At 52.7% G+C, this 16,263-nt stretch overlaps 5 protein-coding genes across 5 annotated transcripts; 4 read left to right on the top strand and 1 right to left on the bottom strand.

Annotated features, from left to right (window-relative positions):
- Positions 1–683: 683 nt before the first annotated feature.
- J4E90_006677 (uncharacterized protein) lies at positions 684–2,894 on the bottom strand (the record flags this gene model as incomplete). Its single annotated transcript, XM_051436222.1, has 2 exons — positions 684–2,810; positions 2,859–2,894. 2 exons carry the CDS (start codon positions 2,892–2,894, stop codon positions 684–686), a joined length of 2,163 nt encoding a protein of 720 aa, XP_051290016.1.
- A 3,385-nt stretch (positions 2,895–6,279) lies between these two features.
- Positions 6,280–7,664, top strand: J4E90_006676 (uncharacterized protein; the record flags this gene model as incomplete). Its single annotated transcript, XM_051436221.1, has 2 exons — positions 6,280–6,561; positions 6,612–7,664. The coding sequence occupies 2 exons, from the start codon at positions 6,280–6,282 to the stop codon at positions 7,662–7,664; spliced, it is 1,335 nt and encodes a 444-aa protein (XP_051290015.1).
- A 1,948-nt stretch (positions 7,665–9,612) lies between these two features.
- Positions 9,613–11,240, top strand: ERG6_2 (Delta(24)-sterol C-methyltransferase; the record flags this gene model as incomplete). The annotated part of the gene is made up of 4 exons (XM_051436220.1): positions 9,613–9,680; positions 9,759–10,815; positions 10,865–11,041; positions 11,088–11,240. The coding sequence occupies 4 exons, from the start codon at positions 9,613–9,615 to the stop codon at positions 11,238–11,240; spliced, it is 1,455 nt and encodes a 484-aa protein (XP_051290014.1).
- An 843-nt stretch (positions 11,241–12,083) lies between these two features.
- On the top strand, positions 12,084–12,955 carry J4E90_006674 (uncharacterized protein; the record flags this gene model as incomplete). Its single annotated transcript, XM_051436219.1, has 3 exons — positions 12,084–12,311; positions 12,364–12,435; positions 12,485–12,955. 3 exons carry the CDS (start codon positions 12,084–12,086, stop codon positions 12,953–12,955), a joined length of 771 nt encoding a protein of 256 aa, XP_051290013.1.
- A 578-nt stretch (positions 12,956–13,533) lies between these two features.
- J4E90_006673 (uncharacterized protein) lies at positions 13,534–15,374 on the top strand (the record flags this gene model as incomplete). The annotated part of the gene is made up of 6 exons (XM_051436218.1): positions 13,534–13,639; positions 13,692–13,735; positions 13,815–13,908; positions 13,964–14,018; positions 14,085–15,177; positions 15,228–15,374. 6 exons carry the CDS (start codon positions 13,534–13,536, stop codon positions 15,372–15,374), a joined length of 1,539 nt encoding a protein of 512 aa, XP_051290012.1.
- Positions 15,375–16,263: the final 889 nt, after the last annotated feature.

Here is a 16,263-nt window from a genome sequence, read left to right as displayed (position 1 = left end):
CGCGTTTTGCTGAGATGCGACCTAGCACTGTAGGTTGTTATCGCTACCAAACAACTTGCACAGCTACTGCGCAGTCGAAAGGACGCTCATCGGGGCTATCAACGCGAACACTGTTGTATCACCTGACAATATTGTGGGGAGCAGGTTCGAGAAGTCGCACCGAATCAACAACTGATGATCGCAATCTTGTGTACGATAACCATCCCAACCTCGCAAGTATCAGCGACCTTCCTCGACAGTTGTACGGGATACTTGCTCTCAGAAGGCGGTACACTTCTCCGCACAAGTCGTGTCCAGTCGCATATCATTCAGGCAAATTCCGTGTTGATTGCAGGCATAAGCGATGTCGTGGAACAGGGTGAAGGAGGATGGTTAGGTCGACTCTGCTATTGTGCAAGCGCAGCCCGTCTCATAACGGTGACTGCATGTTCAGAGAATGGAGACAAAGACGCTATGTGGAAGTGGCAAGAGCGAAGAGGCGTATATGTAGAAGATCGTTGCATCGTTTGGTTATGGTATGACTACTGTTTTGCTAGAATGAGAGAAGTACACCAAACAAATGAGAGGGTATATAACATGCTAGTTGCGACCTTTTTGAACGCCGGAACACCATGCATGAAGCTCGCTAACAGCAAAAGAAGTAAAGCACAGTAGATGAGAAGAGCGTGAAAGTTGCGCTACGTTTAGTGTCGCCAAAGAGTTGACAATCGGCGCTCTGTCTTGACGCCGCGGTCTTCCTCATTGCGGGGTCTGAGTCGCGAGAAGGGCGCTTTGAAGGCGGTCGGAATCTTGGCCATGGATGGCGAAGTAGGACCTGTCGGTGATCCAGGATTGGATCGTGCTTTTTGTTGTGTGAGAGTAGCTTTGTATTGCTCCCAGTAGCCGGTGGGTGTCGCGCTCACAGGCGTGGAGAACCTTGAATCTTCCGCCGGCGATGTGGCATTATCCAAGACTGACGAGGTAGATTTGGATCTGTTTCGATACGGAAGATTGGGTCTCTTATCGGCAATGAGAGCGCGTGCCTCTTCGGCAGTGAAAGTGGGTCGTGTGTCGGGAAACAGGTTCATACGGGGTCGGGTGGGCGACGGCGGAGTGGAGACAGCCATGCCAATGGTCGAGTCGACTTGAGAGAGCTCATGGACATCATGAATCACTTCTGACTTGTCCTTCTCGAAACCAAACTCAAACTCGGCTTTAGGGGACTGTTGTCGTAGGAGAGGATGTATATGGCTTTGTGCTGTGAGTGACATAGTGCCAGGTGACTCAAAAGAGACAAGTCCACCCAGAAGCCCACTCTCTTCTGCGGCGCTAACTTTACGAGTAGGGCTATCCACAGATGCGCTGGACTTAGATGAGACCACACTCGCGCCTTCGCTCCATAGGGAGCTTGCTGTAGAGCTAGTACTGTCTGAACGGCTAGGAGGCTCGCCAGTGCGCGCCAGGTAGAGTGGATATGTGGCACGCTCGAGCTGAACAGAATCGAGTAGGGGTGTTCGGGGACGTGCGGCTGTACTTGCTGTAGAACCCTGCCTGCTACGAGTGACTGAGGGTGTTCGTGATCGGAGCCAGGAGGTATCCAGTTCAGCCCCGCTCTCTGCAGTGATTGCCGTGGAATGGTCGGAATAAACAGAAGAGGTTTGGCGAGCGTGATCCTGCGAGGATGGGACAGAGTCTTTCGACCTGTCGCTAGTTTCCTGAACAACACCAGTAGGCTTCTGTGTAGTCTTCATTGTGAGGCTATTGCTCCGCGAGCCTCGAGTAGAAAGTGACCGTCGCGCTAGAGAACGCACAGAGGACGAACGAGGTAGTTGGGATATCCTAAGGGGCGCAACCTCCATGGATCCACGTCGACTCATGTTTTGCGGCGTAAAGTAATCTTCCCTTTGGCAGTCTGGCTCTATCGAATATAGACTGCTTTGAGAGTCATCAGGACCTTCGTCGATGGCCACTGGCGTCTTAGCTGGAGGTGACGCCAAAGGAGTCGTAGCAACGCTATTGGTAGTCGAGGTGGGCTCCGCAACGTAGCACAAAGCGTACTCCGGGCTTTCAGTATCGCGAACTTCTTTTGGCGCCCTCAGAGCGGACACAAGATACTGGAGAGTGCCATAGATCAAGAGCCACCTGACTTTACGCGCATCTGTTGCTGATACCTTGCCCTGGCGTTGACTGGGGCTGGTAGCATGCGCCTTCTCAAAGTGGATATATGCCTGCACGATGTTGGACTCCATCGCACTGGGCTCTAAAACGTTCGTTGCCGCTGCTAGAGCACCATGCATGGTGTCCTGTACATGCGTCTTGTTATACTGCGAGGCCAGAACCAGCTGTCTCAAGGCCTTTTGAGAGTTCGTTTTCTGGGAATTTGTTCTCTTCAGTGGCGAAGTGTATGTTGGTAGGAGAGGTAACGGGTGCGGCTGAGGCTTGAAGCCATGTCGTTGATCGAACGTTGCAATGTTCTGCAAGACACAGATACCACCGCTAGCTGGTCTTTGGGAGGAGATATCGGCAGTCGAGTCGATGTCTACGAGGTAGTCGTACAGGTTCTGGAAGTCATAGTACATAGACTTGTACAGAGCTTTCGGGAAAGCGGCACCCCGTGGTGGTGGCCAATAGCCAAATTTGTCCACGTAAAAGGTATGCAAGAAGCGGCGGAACCGATCGAGATGGCTCCTGGCGCCGTCCGTCAATCCGAGGTGAGTCGGCGAGAGGTCTTCCTGTAGAAACCTGCTCAGTGCGGTCGATACGCGCCCGAGATGGCCGTCAACTTCGAGATGTGCGCGGGTGATCAATGCTTTAGTGAGCTTCGAAGTCAGCTACAACATGTTAGCACAGCGGCCTGAAGCATTTGACGGGTTTCATACAACGTATTCCGGACTGAGAATTAAGCTGTCGCTCATACCGACGCAATGTGCAAATGCATCGACCCAGATGTCTCTGAGTTTGAAATGCTCTGCGTAGTAGAGGCTTGCAAGAGCATAATCTGTGCACTCCACCAGATCCCGGTACCCTTGGTTCTCAGCGTAGTCCAGAAAGTCTTGGTGGTTGTTTGGATGACTTGGACGGAAGTGGTGTAAACGTTCCTGGACGTCTACGAATGCTTGTCCCATATGATCGCCTACGAGTGGTTTGCCCAGAAGGAAGGCGAAGAAGTTGCGAGTCGCAATGTGCCGTCTAAATGAATTCTCTCGTGATAATTCCTCTGGAGCCGGGATGAAGAGCTCAACAATGCTATGTTCCCCGTTGGCGTTGGTAAGGGAGCTGGGCATTCGCCTCAAATGCTGGAAAGCGGATCCTGGAGCAGACGCGATCTGCGCATCACATAGTTGGAGCATCGCCTCACACTTCTTCTGTCGTAGAAGCCTGAACGGAATGCAGAAGGATGGACCACGACGCGAGACTCCTTTCGCATGTAGATGCACGAGGCAGTCTCCTTCTTCATACCATAACTCTGGATCCTTTCGCGTCGTTAGCTTGGTTTTACCCTGATAGTTTCTTACATACCCTGCGTAGTCCATGATCCCAATCGCTCACAGTACGGGTCAAGCCTGACCAGCGTTGTACTTTGGTTGGATGCATCGGCTTTGATGGTGTTACAAGGCAGCTGGCGGACCTTGGTCGCGTTTCGGTGGCCTTGAGAGATCCCTTGCCGGTACTATCTTCTACTAATGTAGAGGCGACGCGATCGCCAACCGCGAAGCTATGACGTGCGGCTGTAGGTGGGCTGGTATGGTGAGGTAGTGTAGATCCACTTGTCGATGCCGCGGAGACTACCTGATTCAAGTTCCTAGGGTCATCGAAACAAAGGGTGCGAGGAAGGGACGATGTGCGGGCGGGGATTAGATATCCATGAGGCTCTTCCCCAATGCTAGCCTGACAAGACGGGATCGCTTCCGAAGCCATGCTGATCTAAATAGGAGTGTGCATGTGTAGTACCACAGATTGAGTTGCTCAACGAGCGGCGGCAGGGATGCCTAGTCTGCCGTGATGGAGTCGAAACTAAGCAGGAGTCTGTTGCAGCCGGGCGTGGGACAAAGCAACTATTGTATGTCGACAAACCCATGTCGCGCCCTCAGCTATCGTGACGGCTGGGACGCGTCGCCGTCCGGCTCATGATGGCGTCTTCTGGTTGGCGAGGCTGCGTCTTGCGAGCCCGATTGAGCGTCTTGATGGGGCGATCTTGCCCAAATGGGGGATCGACCGCTCGTGGCTTGCGCGGGCTGCTTTCCTAGCGTCAGATATCTAGCTGTCAAGCATTTGTCTTTCGATCCAGATCATGTAGTCACTGCAGTCGTCGTGATCAGTTGTGTTCGAGACCGACGAATTTGCATTCACCGCGCTCAGCCTCAGGATGCCAATGCACGGAGCTGAGACGTGTTCAGCCCAGATCTCACAAGCCTCAGTACAGTAGAGCATATGCGGGGAATTAGAGGCTTCTGGGGATCTGAGAAGAGTTCTCGGATGGCACGGTGCCGGGCGGTACTGGGCAGTTTGACGATCTCGCCAACTGAGGGGTGGCGTTCTTGAGGCATCGCAAAGAAACCTCACCTATCGCCGACTCCATCGTCGGAGCGATCGGTCAACATGGATGCGTAATGTCGGACTTCGCGGGGATCAGATATCGCGTTCGACACGTACAGCAGAGTCGTTCATGCTATCATGCGAAGCGCGACGAATGACACGTCGCGTCGAGAGGTTGGGTGGGGAAGTCGTGGCGTAAGCCATGATCGTCGCCCAAGGGTGCTCGGCTCTCCTCACTGCGCTTGCAGCTGGCATCCTTCGTCCACGCATCACAACTCAATCCGCTGCCATGGTCCTCCGATCGCACCAGCCGCCTGCCCATCGACGTGCCGCGTTATCTCTATTGACATCGTCTTGAAGATGCTCGAGTAGCTCGATGACGATGGCCGCTGGCCTGTCCCCGCTTAACCATATTTCTTTTTTGGTCACGGAAACTCTATCAAGTACAGCAAACACATGCAGAATTCACACCGCAGGTTTTGTAATCATAGCTCGTATGCTGCTAATCATGAAACATAGGATCTTGAGCACGGCATCAACATCTGCGCTGGAGGCTTGTTCATCTTGACCCATCACGCTGACGGTCGTGCCACCGCCATGTATGAGAATTTAGTCCTAAGGCTCTGACCACTGCACGTACGCATTGCTTGACGCCTTCAAAACGTCCCGAGCGCACGGCATGCGGCAACAACACCCAGGCCACCCGAGACAGTCTTCCCGCCATACAGTCTCGTCCAAGGCATACTACCACACGAATCTGCTCGGACATTTTCTCGAGGTCCACAAGTCTTGGGCCAGCAGATTACATTGTGCAGCATTGCTGTAGCCAGGGAATATGTTTGCTTTGATACGCAGGACTCATGCATTACAAATAAGCACTTTGCATTGCATATGCTACCGCGGCCACCAGCTAATTCCCCGGCTCTAAGTTATGGGTGTACGACCAGACAATCGATGACCATGCGACCAGATGGAGTATGCAGGTGACCTTGACTGCATATGTACAATCGCAACCGCGCGTCCTTTTGATCTCCATCTGCGACCATCCCGCTTCTGCGGACACGATGCAATCTTCATGAAGCACACCGCATTATGTATTGCTGCAGCAGATGGAGCACATCATATCTTTGAGCGCTTTGTTGACAAAAATTCTGGGTACTCATCTTAATGTGAACAGTATTTGGTTGTTTGCTTCGTTAGACTGTCTCACTCATCTCTAAGCCTGGGTGTTGTGGTAGCAAGCAGCTTCTTCGACTTTCGCAGCACCATGGGGGTATCTGTGGTGCCTCATTCTACAACGAGTAGGCTGCTCTGAGTAAGTAAAGCCTGTTAGCCTCAACGTCCTGCCCATTCGCTGTGTCAGGCGTCGCAATCGGAGCTGCGGCCTTGCACTTCTCGCTGTTCGCTTCCTCGACAGCCTCCTCTCTGGATTTTCTGCGATCACTTCGTTTTTGTGCAACGTCTTTCCTAATCTTTCCATTTCAACACTGCGTTTGCTCTTTACAATGGTTTCACCCTCACTCGTCCTTTCCCGGGCGGTTGCCTTGCGCTTTCCTCCATACAACTCAAACAGGAAACCACGCTAGTAAAGTGAGCGCGCTTGTCCAATCATCGCAGAGCGCAAATCACGCTCACCACAACTCTGATCAAGCAGTCGACACATCACCTGTATCAATAATTCAGACTTTGACAATCACTATTTCACATCAGCCTCAGCTCGACTACTCTCGCGATTCTCTTCCAGTCGTTCGAAGTATCACCAACATGAGTAGCACCGGCAGCATTAGCAGCGAGGCGAGCATAGCGCGGAGTGCCGACAAGGACGACACAAGCGACAGCTCGTTGCACCTTCCCGACACAGAACCGACAGATGACAAGGAGCAAGTGGAAGGCGATGAATCCATAGTCGACGGGGCTGGTCGCAAGGAGGATGCGTCTGACAAGGGGCAAGAAACAAGCGCTACGATCGATGATGCGATCGCATCCCACAACGAGAGGATCAGCCTGGATGAGGTGAGCCTGGAGGGTTCTGCTTCGTCAGTTACAGTAACTATCCATTGTTCTGCATGCGTGGTACCTGACTAACCCTGTATTAGCCTCAGCAACTCTGTCTGGTTGCGGATAGCATCCTCGGCTCTATGAGTGGAGTGGAAACGGCCATGCTTCAGCTTCATGAATACGTCAAGACCGAGAACCAAGACCGCAAGCCGATCCACCAGTGGGCCAGATTCGAAGGCTACCGCGGCATCGATCGTGCGGTTGCCAATCTCGACGAAGCAGGCGCCAAGTTCGAGGATGTGCATCTTCCTGCTAGCTTCGTCAAAATATATCTCAGTCGGGCTACCGAGATGTCACTTACTGCCAGCAAGGCCGCTGTATTCTGCATGGGTGCGATGAACGAACAATTTACCCACTACATCGAGGAGACCAACGTATCAATTGACGCAGAAGCTAAAATTACGGAAGAGCTCAGGAAGCTTCTCAAGCATGGATCCAAGGCAACATATAGCGTGTATGCGGCTCTCGATCTACTCCGTAACAAGCTGCACATCGACGAGTCCAGTCATAGCCGCGATATTCCCATCATCGAAAAGCTGATTGCAGAGAGCGAGGCCCGCTTGAGCGCCTCACGCGAGAGCTCCTGGTGGACTGTTGCCAAAGTAATGCTTGGAGCAGCGACAAGTGCCGTCATAGCCCTCGCAGCCGCACACAAGTACGACGCCAATGGCTTTAGTCTCGCACTGCCGGCCGACTTCAACGGCACGCACTATCAGGTCCTTTCACTCGTCCAGCGTGCGCAGGCTTTGACCAACCTCACCGGCGAGCTCTACTCCATCAAAATTGACGATCTAGCTCAGCACTACAAGGAGCTCGAACTCGCCTCTGAGTCTCACGGTCTCCGAATCGACAATCTGGTAGAAGCACTGGGCGTCCCCAACGAGGAGGGTACCTACTTTTCATCAACACCGAAGCCAGGAATGGGTTGCACGACAAGGAACGATCATTCCTGCGTTCCAGAGATCATGGCGGACGCTAACCGCCAGACCGAGAAACTGCGTAGCGAGCTTGAGCACATGCGCAAGAACATGCACCGTATGGACATTCGCCTCATGAAGCGCCTCGACAAGGTCGACAAGCGTGGTCTGTAGTAAGCATGAGCAATGCGAGCTCGAGCCACGGTAGTGAACCCTGATGTTGCTATTGTAAGCCACGACTCCAAAGATAGTGCATAGGGGCACACCGTCTTTTTGCTTCTTTACATGCGCACCGATACGGTACAGGGGTGGATCTGAGCGCTCGCATCCGTTGTCGTTACATGCCACCCCTGCATATAGCTGGAACATGTATGGTGAAATGGGTTGTCTTGCGAACTTCGGTCTACTGTGTAGCAAATGAAACCCCCGTCAACCTCATTTACAGTCTTCACAGATAGTGCCATCTGGATTTCTCTTGACCTGTCCACTCTCGCTCGCTTGACCCTGCTCTTGTTTCAACTCTGTCTCTTGCTTCGTGTCTTCTATCTTGTCTTCCTTCTTCTTTCCATGCTTGTCGGAATGTCCCAAGTCTCGTGATGGATCGATGTGATCTCGCACCAACTGCTTCAATACTTTCGTTTCTGCAACACGTCAGCCACTCTTTACCACTAACAAGCTTGCGCTGAGATCACGAACCGGGAAACCCCCCCTCAGTCTTTCTATCCCAAAGCAGCACTTTCTTGGCTTCAACATTCTGGCCTTCTTCCGTTGGCGGCATATATGTCTTGGCAAGTCAGTGGTCATTACGACAGACCTCATTTCCTACATACCAACTCAACAGTAAACAGCCCTCCTGTCGCAGGAATCAACGCGATCTCGCCAATCTGCAACCCAAATGTCGATAGAAGTTCTTGCCCAAACTGGTCGCGCATTAGCGAATGTTTCGCTAGCGGATATCACGGGAGAAGATACATAGGCAGCCCGCAACATCCACCGGCATTGCGTGCAGTACGTGATTGCGACGCGCGGTAAAGCTACTGGAGCAGATTGTGTGGATGTCATGGTTTCGAGTATGTATGAGGGTTGCGTTGCTCTTGCTGTTTCTGGGTCGGGTGGGAGGAAGGGTGTCGCTTATCGATAATTTGGAAGTGGCGTCATCGCAGGGCGGGCATGCGAACGACTGTCAACTGACAGGCTGCGCTAAGGTTGTATGAAAAGTTTAAATCATGGTTTCGTGTCTCAGTGCGAGAAGTTGTTGCACTGTCTGAATTCACGGAGTTGGAGAGGCATCGCAATGATGGTAGTTTTGGCTGGGCGATGTCTAATCGGGTGAGAGCAGAGCGAGCTCAACATGTGAAGCCTCAGACTTGTCAGAGGCAAATCAATACGATTAAACCACATGAAGGCTTGGTACCGATAGTGTTATGCATAATCCAGGGAGCGTGTGCTTTCGAATGTAAGTGGGCCCAGCTACCTCATAGAGGGCAGAGAGGAACGTCGCCCACATGTAAGGTTGAAAAGCTAACGATGAGGGCAAAGATTAAGCAGAACACCAATCAACCCTTATGTCGAGCTGGACAATTTACATCTCAGGGCTGACGTAGGTCATGTCTAAACTAGATTGTGTTTTGAGTTACGACACTTTCTACCACAAAGCCATTGTGTCTGCCAACCTGGATGTTTGTTCTCTTGGCTATAGAGAAGAGACCAGTTCGGTGTTCAGCGCGACGGAAAAAGGCAAAAGGGCTGCAATGTTGACTGAATGCCATCATCGACCCCACCAATCTCACCAGTTCTACAGGGCCGTTCGACGCCGGAAATCCAGATGCGTCGTTCGGTGTATTCGGTGTTTCTCATCCCTGATCCGAGGGGAAGGTGCAGACAGCGGGTTGCTAAGGCCGTGCGCTACAGGGTCCAATTGTTGTAATTTGCGGAGACGCTCCCATACTTCACACATCGCGCGCCCAAAACACACTTCAACTCGCGGGTAAAGGTGTGATAATTTCTCCTTCTTGGATTCATTCTTCTGTCGCCGAATTGGTCTGCATCTCGCGACGATACCACACGTGTCGACCCATCCGCCTCTACCCCCCAATCCACGACTCCTTTCCTTTCGCCCATCATGCCGAGCCCTCTGAGCATGCTCTACTACGTCGTCCACCCCAATGAGCTACGGTCTATCATTCAATGGTAAGATACGACGCATCGCGACTTCTCTGCTCGCCTCCGGAAATCTGCGCAAACCTGAGCTTACTAACAACTCTCTAGGAAGGTATGGCACAACGCAGTACACGAGCGCGACGAATCGAAAGAATGCGAATCCCTTAAACGATGCTTCCACTTCCTCAACAAAACCAGTCGAAGTTTTGCCGCCGTCATCCTCGAACTGCACCCCGACCTTCTGGTGCCCGTTGCGCTATTCTACCTGGTCCTGCGCGGTTTGGACACAATCGAGGATGACATGACAATCCCTCTGGAGAAGAAGGAGCCGATCCTCCGCAACTTCGACGAGATTCTGGAGAAGGATGGGTGGAACTACACAGAGAACGGCCCCAACGAGAAGGACAGGCAGCTTCTGGTCGAGTTCAACGTGGTGATTGAGGAGTTCAAGAAGATCAAGCCCGTCTACCAGGACATCATCAAGGACATTACCAAGAAAATGGGCAACGGCATGGCAGACTACGCAAACAACGCTGAGTTCAACGCCGGCGTCAACACCATCAAGGACTACGAACTGTACTGCCATTACGTCGCAGGTCTGGTTGGTGAGGGTTGCACGCGCCTCTTCGTTGAGGCTGGTCTCGCGAACGCTGCGCTGCTCAAGAGACCGGAGCTGATGGAGTCCATGGGTCAATTCCTCCAGCAGGTCAACATCACTCGTGACATCAAGGAGGATCTGGACGACGGACGACGATTCTGGCCTAGGGAGATCTGGTCGAAGCACGTGGACAAGTTTGAGGATCTCTTCAAGCCCGAGAACAAGCAGCAGGCCCTGAACTGTAGCTCAGAGATGATCCTGACTGCACTCACTCGGGCAGACGACTGCTTGTACTACCTGGCAGGTCTCCGAGAGCAGAGTGTGTTCAACTTCTGCGCTATCCCACAGTCCATGGCCATCGCGACGCTCGAGACCTGCTTCCAGAACTATGCTCTTTTCCAGAAGAACGTCAAGATCACCAAGGGCGAGGCGTGTCAGTTGATGGTTGAGTCGACACAGAACCTGCAGCTTGTCTGCGAGGTCTTCAGGCGGTATGCTCGCAAGATTGCGAGGAAGAACAACCCCCACGACCCCAACTTCCTCAAGATCAGCATCACCCTCGGAAGGGTAAGTCAAGACTGGTCCAGCTGAATGTACTCACACTAACAAATCCCAGATTGAGCAATTCATCGAGTCGATATTCCCGTCGCAACAGCCACCAGTGGACAAGAAGGCACCTGCCACCATCGAGGAGGCGGAGCGGAAACGGAAGGAGGACTCCGAGGCCAACTGGGACTTGGTCTACATTGTCGCCGCTGTTATTGGTACAGTTCTGGTCATCACATTTTTCATGGTACGTATTCCGACTATGCTGCTTTGACTTTGCTAACAACTTTTAGCTCTTCGTCGCCTGGCTCTGTGGTGCTCGCTTCGATATCGCTTACGAACAATTCAAGATGGAGTTCGGCAAGCTGATGGGAGTCATGGGCCTCGACAAGACGCCTCAAGCGGTCACTGAAGTCCACGAGACGCTGAACAAGAGCGAACTATGAGCGTCTCCCACGATTCTATGTATCATACGGGCGACCAATATTGCCATTTAGGGAAACTGGGCATATATAACTTACTAATGTATACTTTTCGCGCCATGTTTGAGGCTCGACTGACGGTGAACGTAATACCATAGCACGGATGTCAAATTCCAACCCTGCTCTTCCATAGCTGAGGTTGGGCCGTAGATGTGCTTATATTAAAACGCGTTTGCTCGGCGACGAGGCTGCTGAGAGAAAGTTCATCGTGGACTTTGTCTCAAGCGGTAACGTGGACATCATATGACAAAATCGAAAACTTTTTGTATATTAGAAACCCTAAAGAGCTCTTCTTGCAGATTGTTGTTTGCAGCCCAACAGTGAAAAAGAAATTCTTGGCAACTCTTGTTTCGTCTCCCTCTCGTGCAATGTGCATGACTGGAAAGATCAGCTAGTAGACATGTCCTGAAGTTAGTTCTGCTATGACATCAACCTGTTGCTTCTTTATGCCTTCCCTGTGTCATCTCTGAAACTGCCCCGGGAGTGTAGCGCGAGGTCCGTGCCAAGCAAGCCTAAAGGGTTCACACGAACTGCGACTGCACTGCATATTCTGCCCGACAGACACGCCCGCCGCAAACAGCTACGCACACTCGACCTTTCCCTCACCCGCCGCAAGACAGGCAGCAAAAGCCCGCGACACGTCCCGTATAATCGCCCGGTGCGATTGCGACAGCCCCACCTTCACCTCATCCCGCCCACCACCAATCGCCTTAAATTACCACACGACCCGCTGCCATCGTCTTTGGAGCCTCTTTACCGCCCCATTACCACATAATCTCCCTAAAATCCCCAAACAAAACCTCCACAATGGCCGAAGTTGCATCAGCATCGCACGCCAACCAGCAGGTGCCGCTGGACACGATCCCCATCTCGCCTACTGAGAACTCAGGCGAGGGCCAGGAACAATCCTCCACCACCAACTCCGGCGGCGAGGGCGAGATCCGCACCGTCTTCCACGACCCCGAGAACTTCAACGTCAAGCACCCGCTTATGAACACATGGACGCTATGGTTCACCAAGCCCCCGAGCGGCAAGGTACGACAATGTCTCGCCTCGCCTATGGCTTGTTCCATGCTAACAGGTGCAGGGCGACAACTGGGCCGAGCTGCTGAAGGAAGTCATCTCGTTTGATTCGGTCGAGGAGTTCTGGGGCATCTACGTAAGTTGGCTGCAGAGCAAGCGCAACCCGCAAGACTAACACTGCGCAGAACAACATCACCCCCACATCCGACCTCGCGCTCAAGTCCGACTACCACCTCTTCAAGAAAGGCATCAAGCCCGAGTGGGAAGACCCGCAGAACAAGCACGGCGGCAAATGGGCCTTCCAGTTCAGGGAGAAGAAGTCGGTCAACATCGATGCGCTCTGGCTCCATGTCATGCTCGCCGCCATCGGCGAGAACCTCGAGGATGAGGACGACAACGAGGTCATGGGTGTCGTCGTTAACGTGAGGCGAGGCTTCTACCGTATCGGTCTGTGGACACGCACCGTCGGCCGCGCCATCCCCGGTGATGCAGGCAAGGCCAGGACTCAGGAGAAGGGTAAGGAGATTCTACTGAAGATCGGAAAGCGGTTCAAGCAGGCCCTCCAGCTGAAGGAGAACGACGTTGTCGAGTTCTCTGGCCACACCGAGGCTGCCAACGCGGGCAGCACTCGTGCGAAGGCCAAGTTCAGCGTCTAAAAGGTTCCACCACACATCCAAGTCTGCCACACGATGCTTGCTACCTGCAACATCCTCCGTCGTCTTCGGACACACGGCGCACTCCACCCCTGGGCTGCATTTTCTCGATTTATTCCCTGTTTAGTCTAAAAGTATCTCACTTAACTGTTCATGATACACGGACTGGATTTCTAGCATGGCGTCTGCATGGGCGGCGAAGGGTGACACTGGGTTCTCCACATGAATCATACGGCCATGGCGGGTCTGCCTCGAACGGGTGGGGTTCTGAGCTTGTATAGACTAGCTCTCTTATCTAGCATATCTACGAATGAGAGTGAACATGTATTTGAAAAGCAATTATTTGCAGGCATCATGTCCCAAACTGCTACAGGACGAATGCAGAATCAATGCTCACGCACAAGTGACTGCCTGTCAAGGCGCTCGCATGGTCTTAGCGTGGTGACGTCGGATGTGGCGGTGCAGCATTTTCACGGCGGGCAAGTGTAGCCCGCCGACGCGCGCCCAACCAACGCATATGCTCTTGATCTCTCCCACCACGCACCCAAGGTCACTCACATTCGTAACCCACATTCGTAACCATGGTCGTTGAGACTGCATACTACGACGCCTTAGGCGTGCCGCCCACCGCAACGGAACTCGAAATCAAGAAGGCGTACCGCAAGCTCGCTATTAAACTTCACCCCGGTACATTGCGCAACGACTCTCCTCTAAGGCCCGCTGACTGATTCTGGCGTAGACAAAAACCCCGGTGACGAGACAGCACACGCGAAGTTCCAAGAAGTACGTTTATCACCAAACTAGAGTGTTTGGCGAGCCTATTCGTTGTTAAAAGAGGACTGCGGGGCTCACGGAAATACAGATTGGCGAGGCGTACCAAATACTCAGCGACGACCAGCTGCGCGCAGCATACGACAAATATGGCAAGGAGGGCGCGATGCCTAGCAGTGGATTCGGTATGGACAACATTTGGAGTAACGGTTGTAGGACACGCCGCTGACAACACAACAGAGGACCCATCCGAGTTCTTCACCATGATCTTTGGTGGAGAGGCCTTCGTCGACTGGTAGGTCATACCTTATGGCTCTCAGTAGCGAGATCTATACTAGATTGAGAGAGCTGACGCGCGCAGGATCGGTGAGATCTCGTTGATGAAGGACCTGACCAAGACCATGGAAATCTCTCAACGTGAGATGGAAGAGGAAGCAGCCGCCCAAGCAGAAGCTGAGAAGGTCGAAGCCGAGAAGAACCCAGCAGCTGCCGCAGCTGGTACTACCCCAACCACTGGCACCACAGAGACCGCTGCCCCAAGTACTGCCGCTCAGGCCAAGGAAGCCGAAGCGGCAGCAGAGCGCGCAGCAGCACAGCCAGCAGATGCACCGCCCGTGTATGCCGAAGCACCTCCAGTATACGCTGAGAGCGCCGCCGAGTCGTCTACCGCACCCAGGGCGGCATCGCCCCCATCCCGAACGAGCACGCCGAAAACACAAGGCATACCAATCCGCGCAGCTATCATGGACAAGTCAGAGGAAGACGCACGTATGGAGGCACAAGGCATGACCGATGCGGAGAAGGAGTTACGAGAGAAGCAGAAGAAGAAGGCTGGTCTTACCAAGGAGCAGCGGGAAGAGCTCGCGGCATACGAGATGGAGCGTAAAAAGATTCGCGACGAACGTGTGTCAAGCCTCGCCAAGAAGCTCGTCGACCGCATCTCAGTGTGGACTGAAACCGACAAGGCGACCGATGTCACCGCTGCCTTCAAGGAGAAGATTCACCTTGAGATCGAGAACCTCAAGATGGAGTCATTTGGTCTTGAAATCCTTCACGCCATCGGTGCCACATACATCATGAAGGCCTCCTCGTTCCTAAAGTCACAAAAGTTCCTCGGAATTTCAGGCTTCTTCTCACGCATCAAAGACAAGGGAACGCTCGTCAAGGACACGTGGTCCACTATGAGTGCTGCCATAGACGCTCAGCTTACCATGGAAGAAATGGCCAAGCTAGAGGAGCAAGGCGGCGAGGCATGGACAGACGAGAAGAAGGCTGAGTACGAGAAGAGGGTTACTGGCAAGATTCTTGCCGCAGCCTGGAGGGGAAGCAAGTTCGAGATTCAGAGCGTTCTGCGAGACGTGTGCGATACCGTCCTTAATGATAAGAAGATTAAGCTGGAGAAGCGAGTGGAGCGAGCACACGCTCTGATGATCATCGGAGAGATGTTCCAGAAGGTATGTCCAACTCTTGTCACCTCAAACAAATGTGTGCTAACTAGATACAGGCTGAGCGCGATCCCGAAGAAGAAGGTGACTTCATGGCCTTTGAACAACTCATGGCCGAAGCCGCCGCTAAGAAGGATGCCAAAGCCGATAAGCATCACCACCACCACGACAAGAAAGAGAAGGAAAAGAAGAAGGAAAAGGCATGAGAGTAAAAAATCACCTCTGCACTTTTCCCCGCAACTTTGCATACCCTCTCCTTCTTTTTCTTTCGGTGTTCTTGATATCCATAGATTCGTTTCTTTCCAGGGTGGAAATTGGGGCTTGCTAGAGACGTGCATTGCGTGTCCACTGACGTTTGCGAGACGTTTTGTGGATGATTATGTAGCATGTTTGGCGATGGTTAGCGTGCGCGTGGATGGACTGATGGGGATAAGAGTAGGGTTGGCTTGAGTGGGCAGCAAGCTTAGGTCGGGCTTTGAACGTATACGATGCTGTTCTGTCCACGTATTGGTGTGTTAATCATTTGAAATGCGATCAACAGCTATGCTCCCTGTCTTGCATCCGCTCACGACTCCATTTACGTCCCTGTGAAGGTAGACCCTATACACTAGAAAGGTTTGCACTGCCTCTATAGCATCTTTCTAGTGCGACTTCCCGTGCACATGTGCCTGCTGCGTAGCCTTTGCGCTGGAACAGATTGGTCTGGAACGATGACGTAGCGATACGATCCGGTCGCTCCACCCATCTCGTCCCACATGGGCACATCAGAAGTCCAGCACTGCACTGCACTCGAGTTGATCATCATCTGGTTTACATCAATGCGATAGGCGTTATCGCACATTCAATTTTTGCTACTTTGGGGGACCCTGCCAAGTCCCCTACAAGATACATGCAGTAATAGTGCACCAAAAACTTTCGGTCCCAAGTCTCGATCATGCAAACTAGCATGACCCCACGAAACAACTATTTTTAGGCTTCGGCTCTAGACAGAAGCCCAGATCGTATTGCACCTCGCACGATGATGCCAGCAGTGCTCAAAGCTTCTGACGCGGACTGTTTCTTTGACGGCCACAGACAGTGTTTGAGGCCCACAGG

This window comes from Alternaria incomplexa, assembly GCF_024043165.1.
Source record: "Alternaria incomplexa strain BMP 0042 chromosome Unknown scaffold_9, whole genome shotgun sequence".
In the NCBI taxonomy this organism is placed as follows: Eukaryota; Fungi; Ascomycota; class Dothideomycetes; order Pleosporales; family Pleosporaceae; genus Alternaria; species Alternaria incomplexa.
This window is presented reverse-complemented; position numbering and strand designations above follow the sequence as displayed.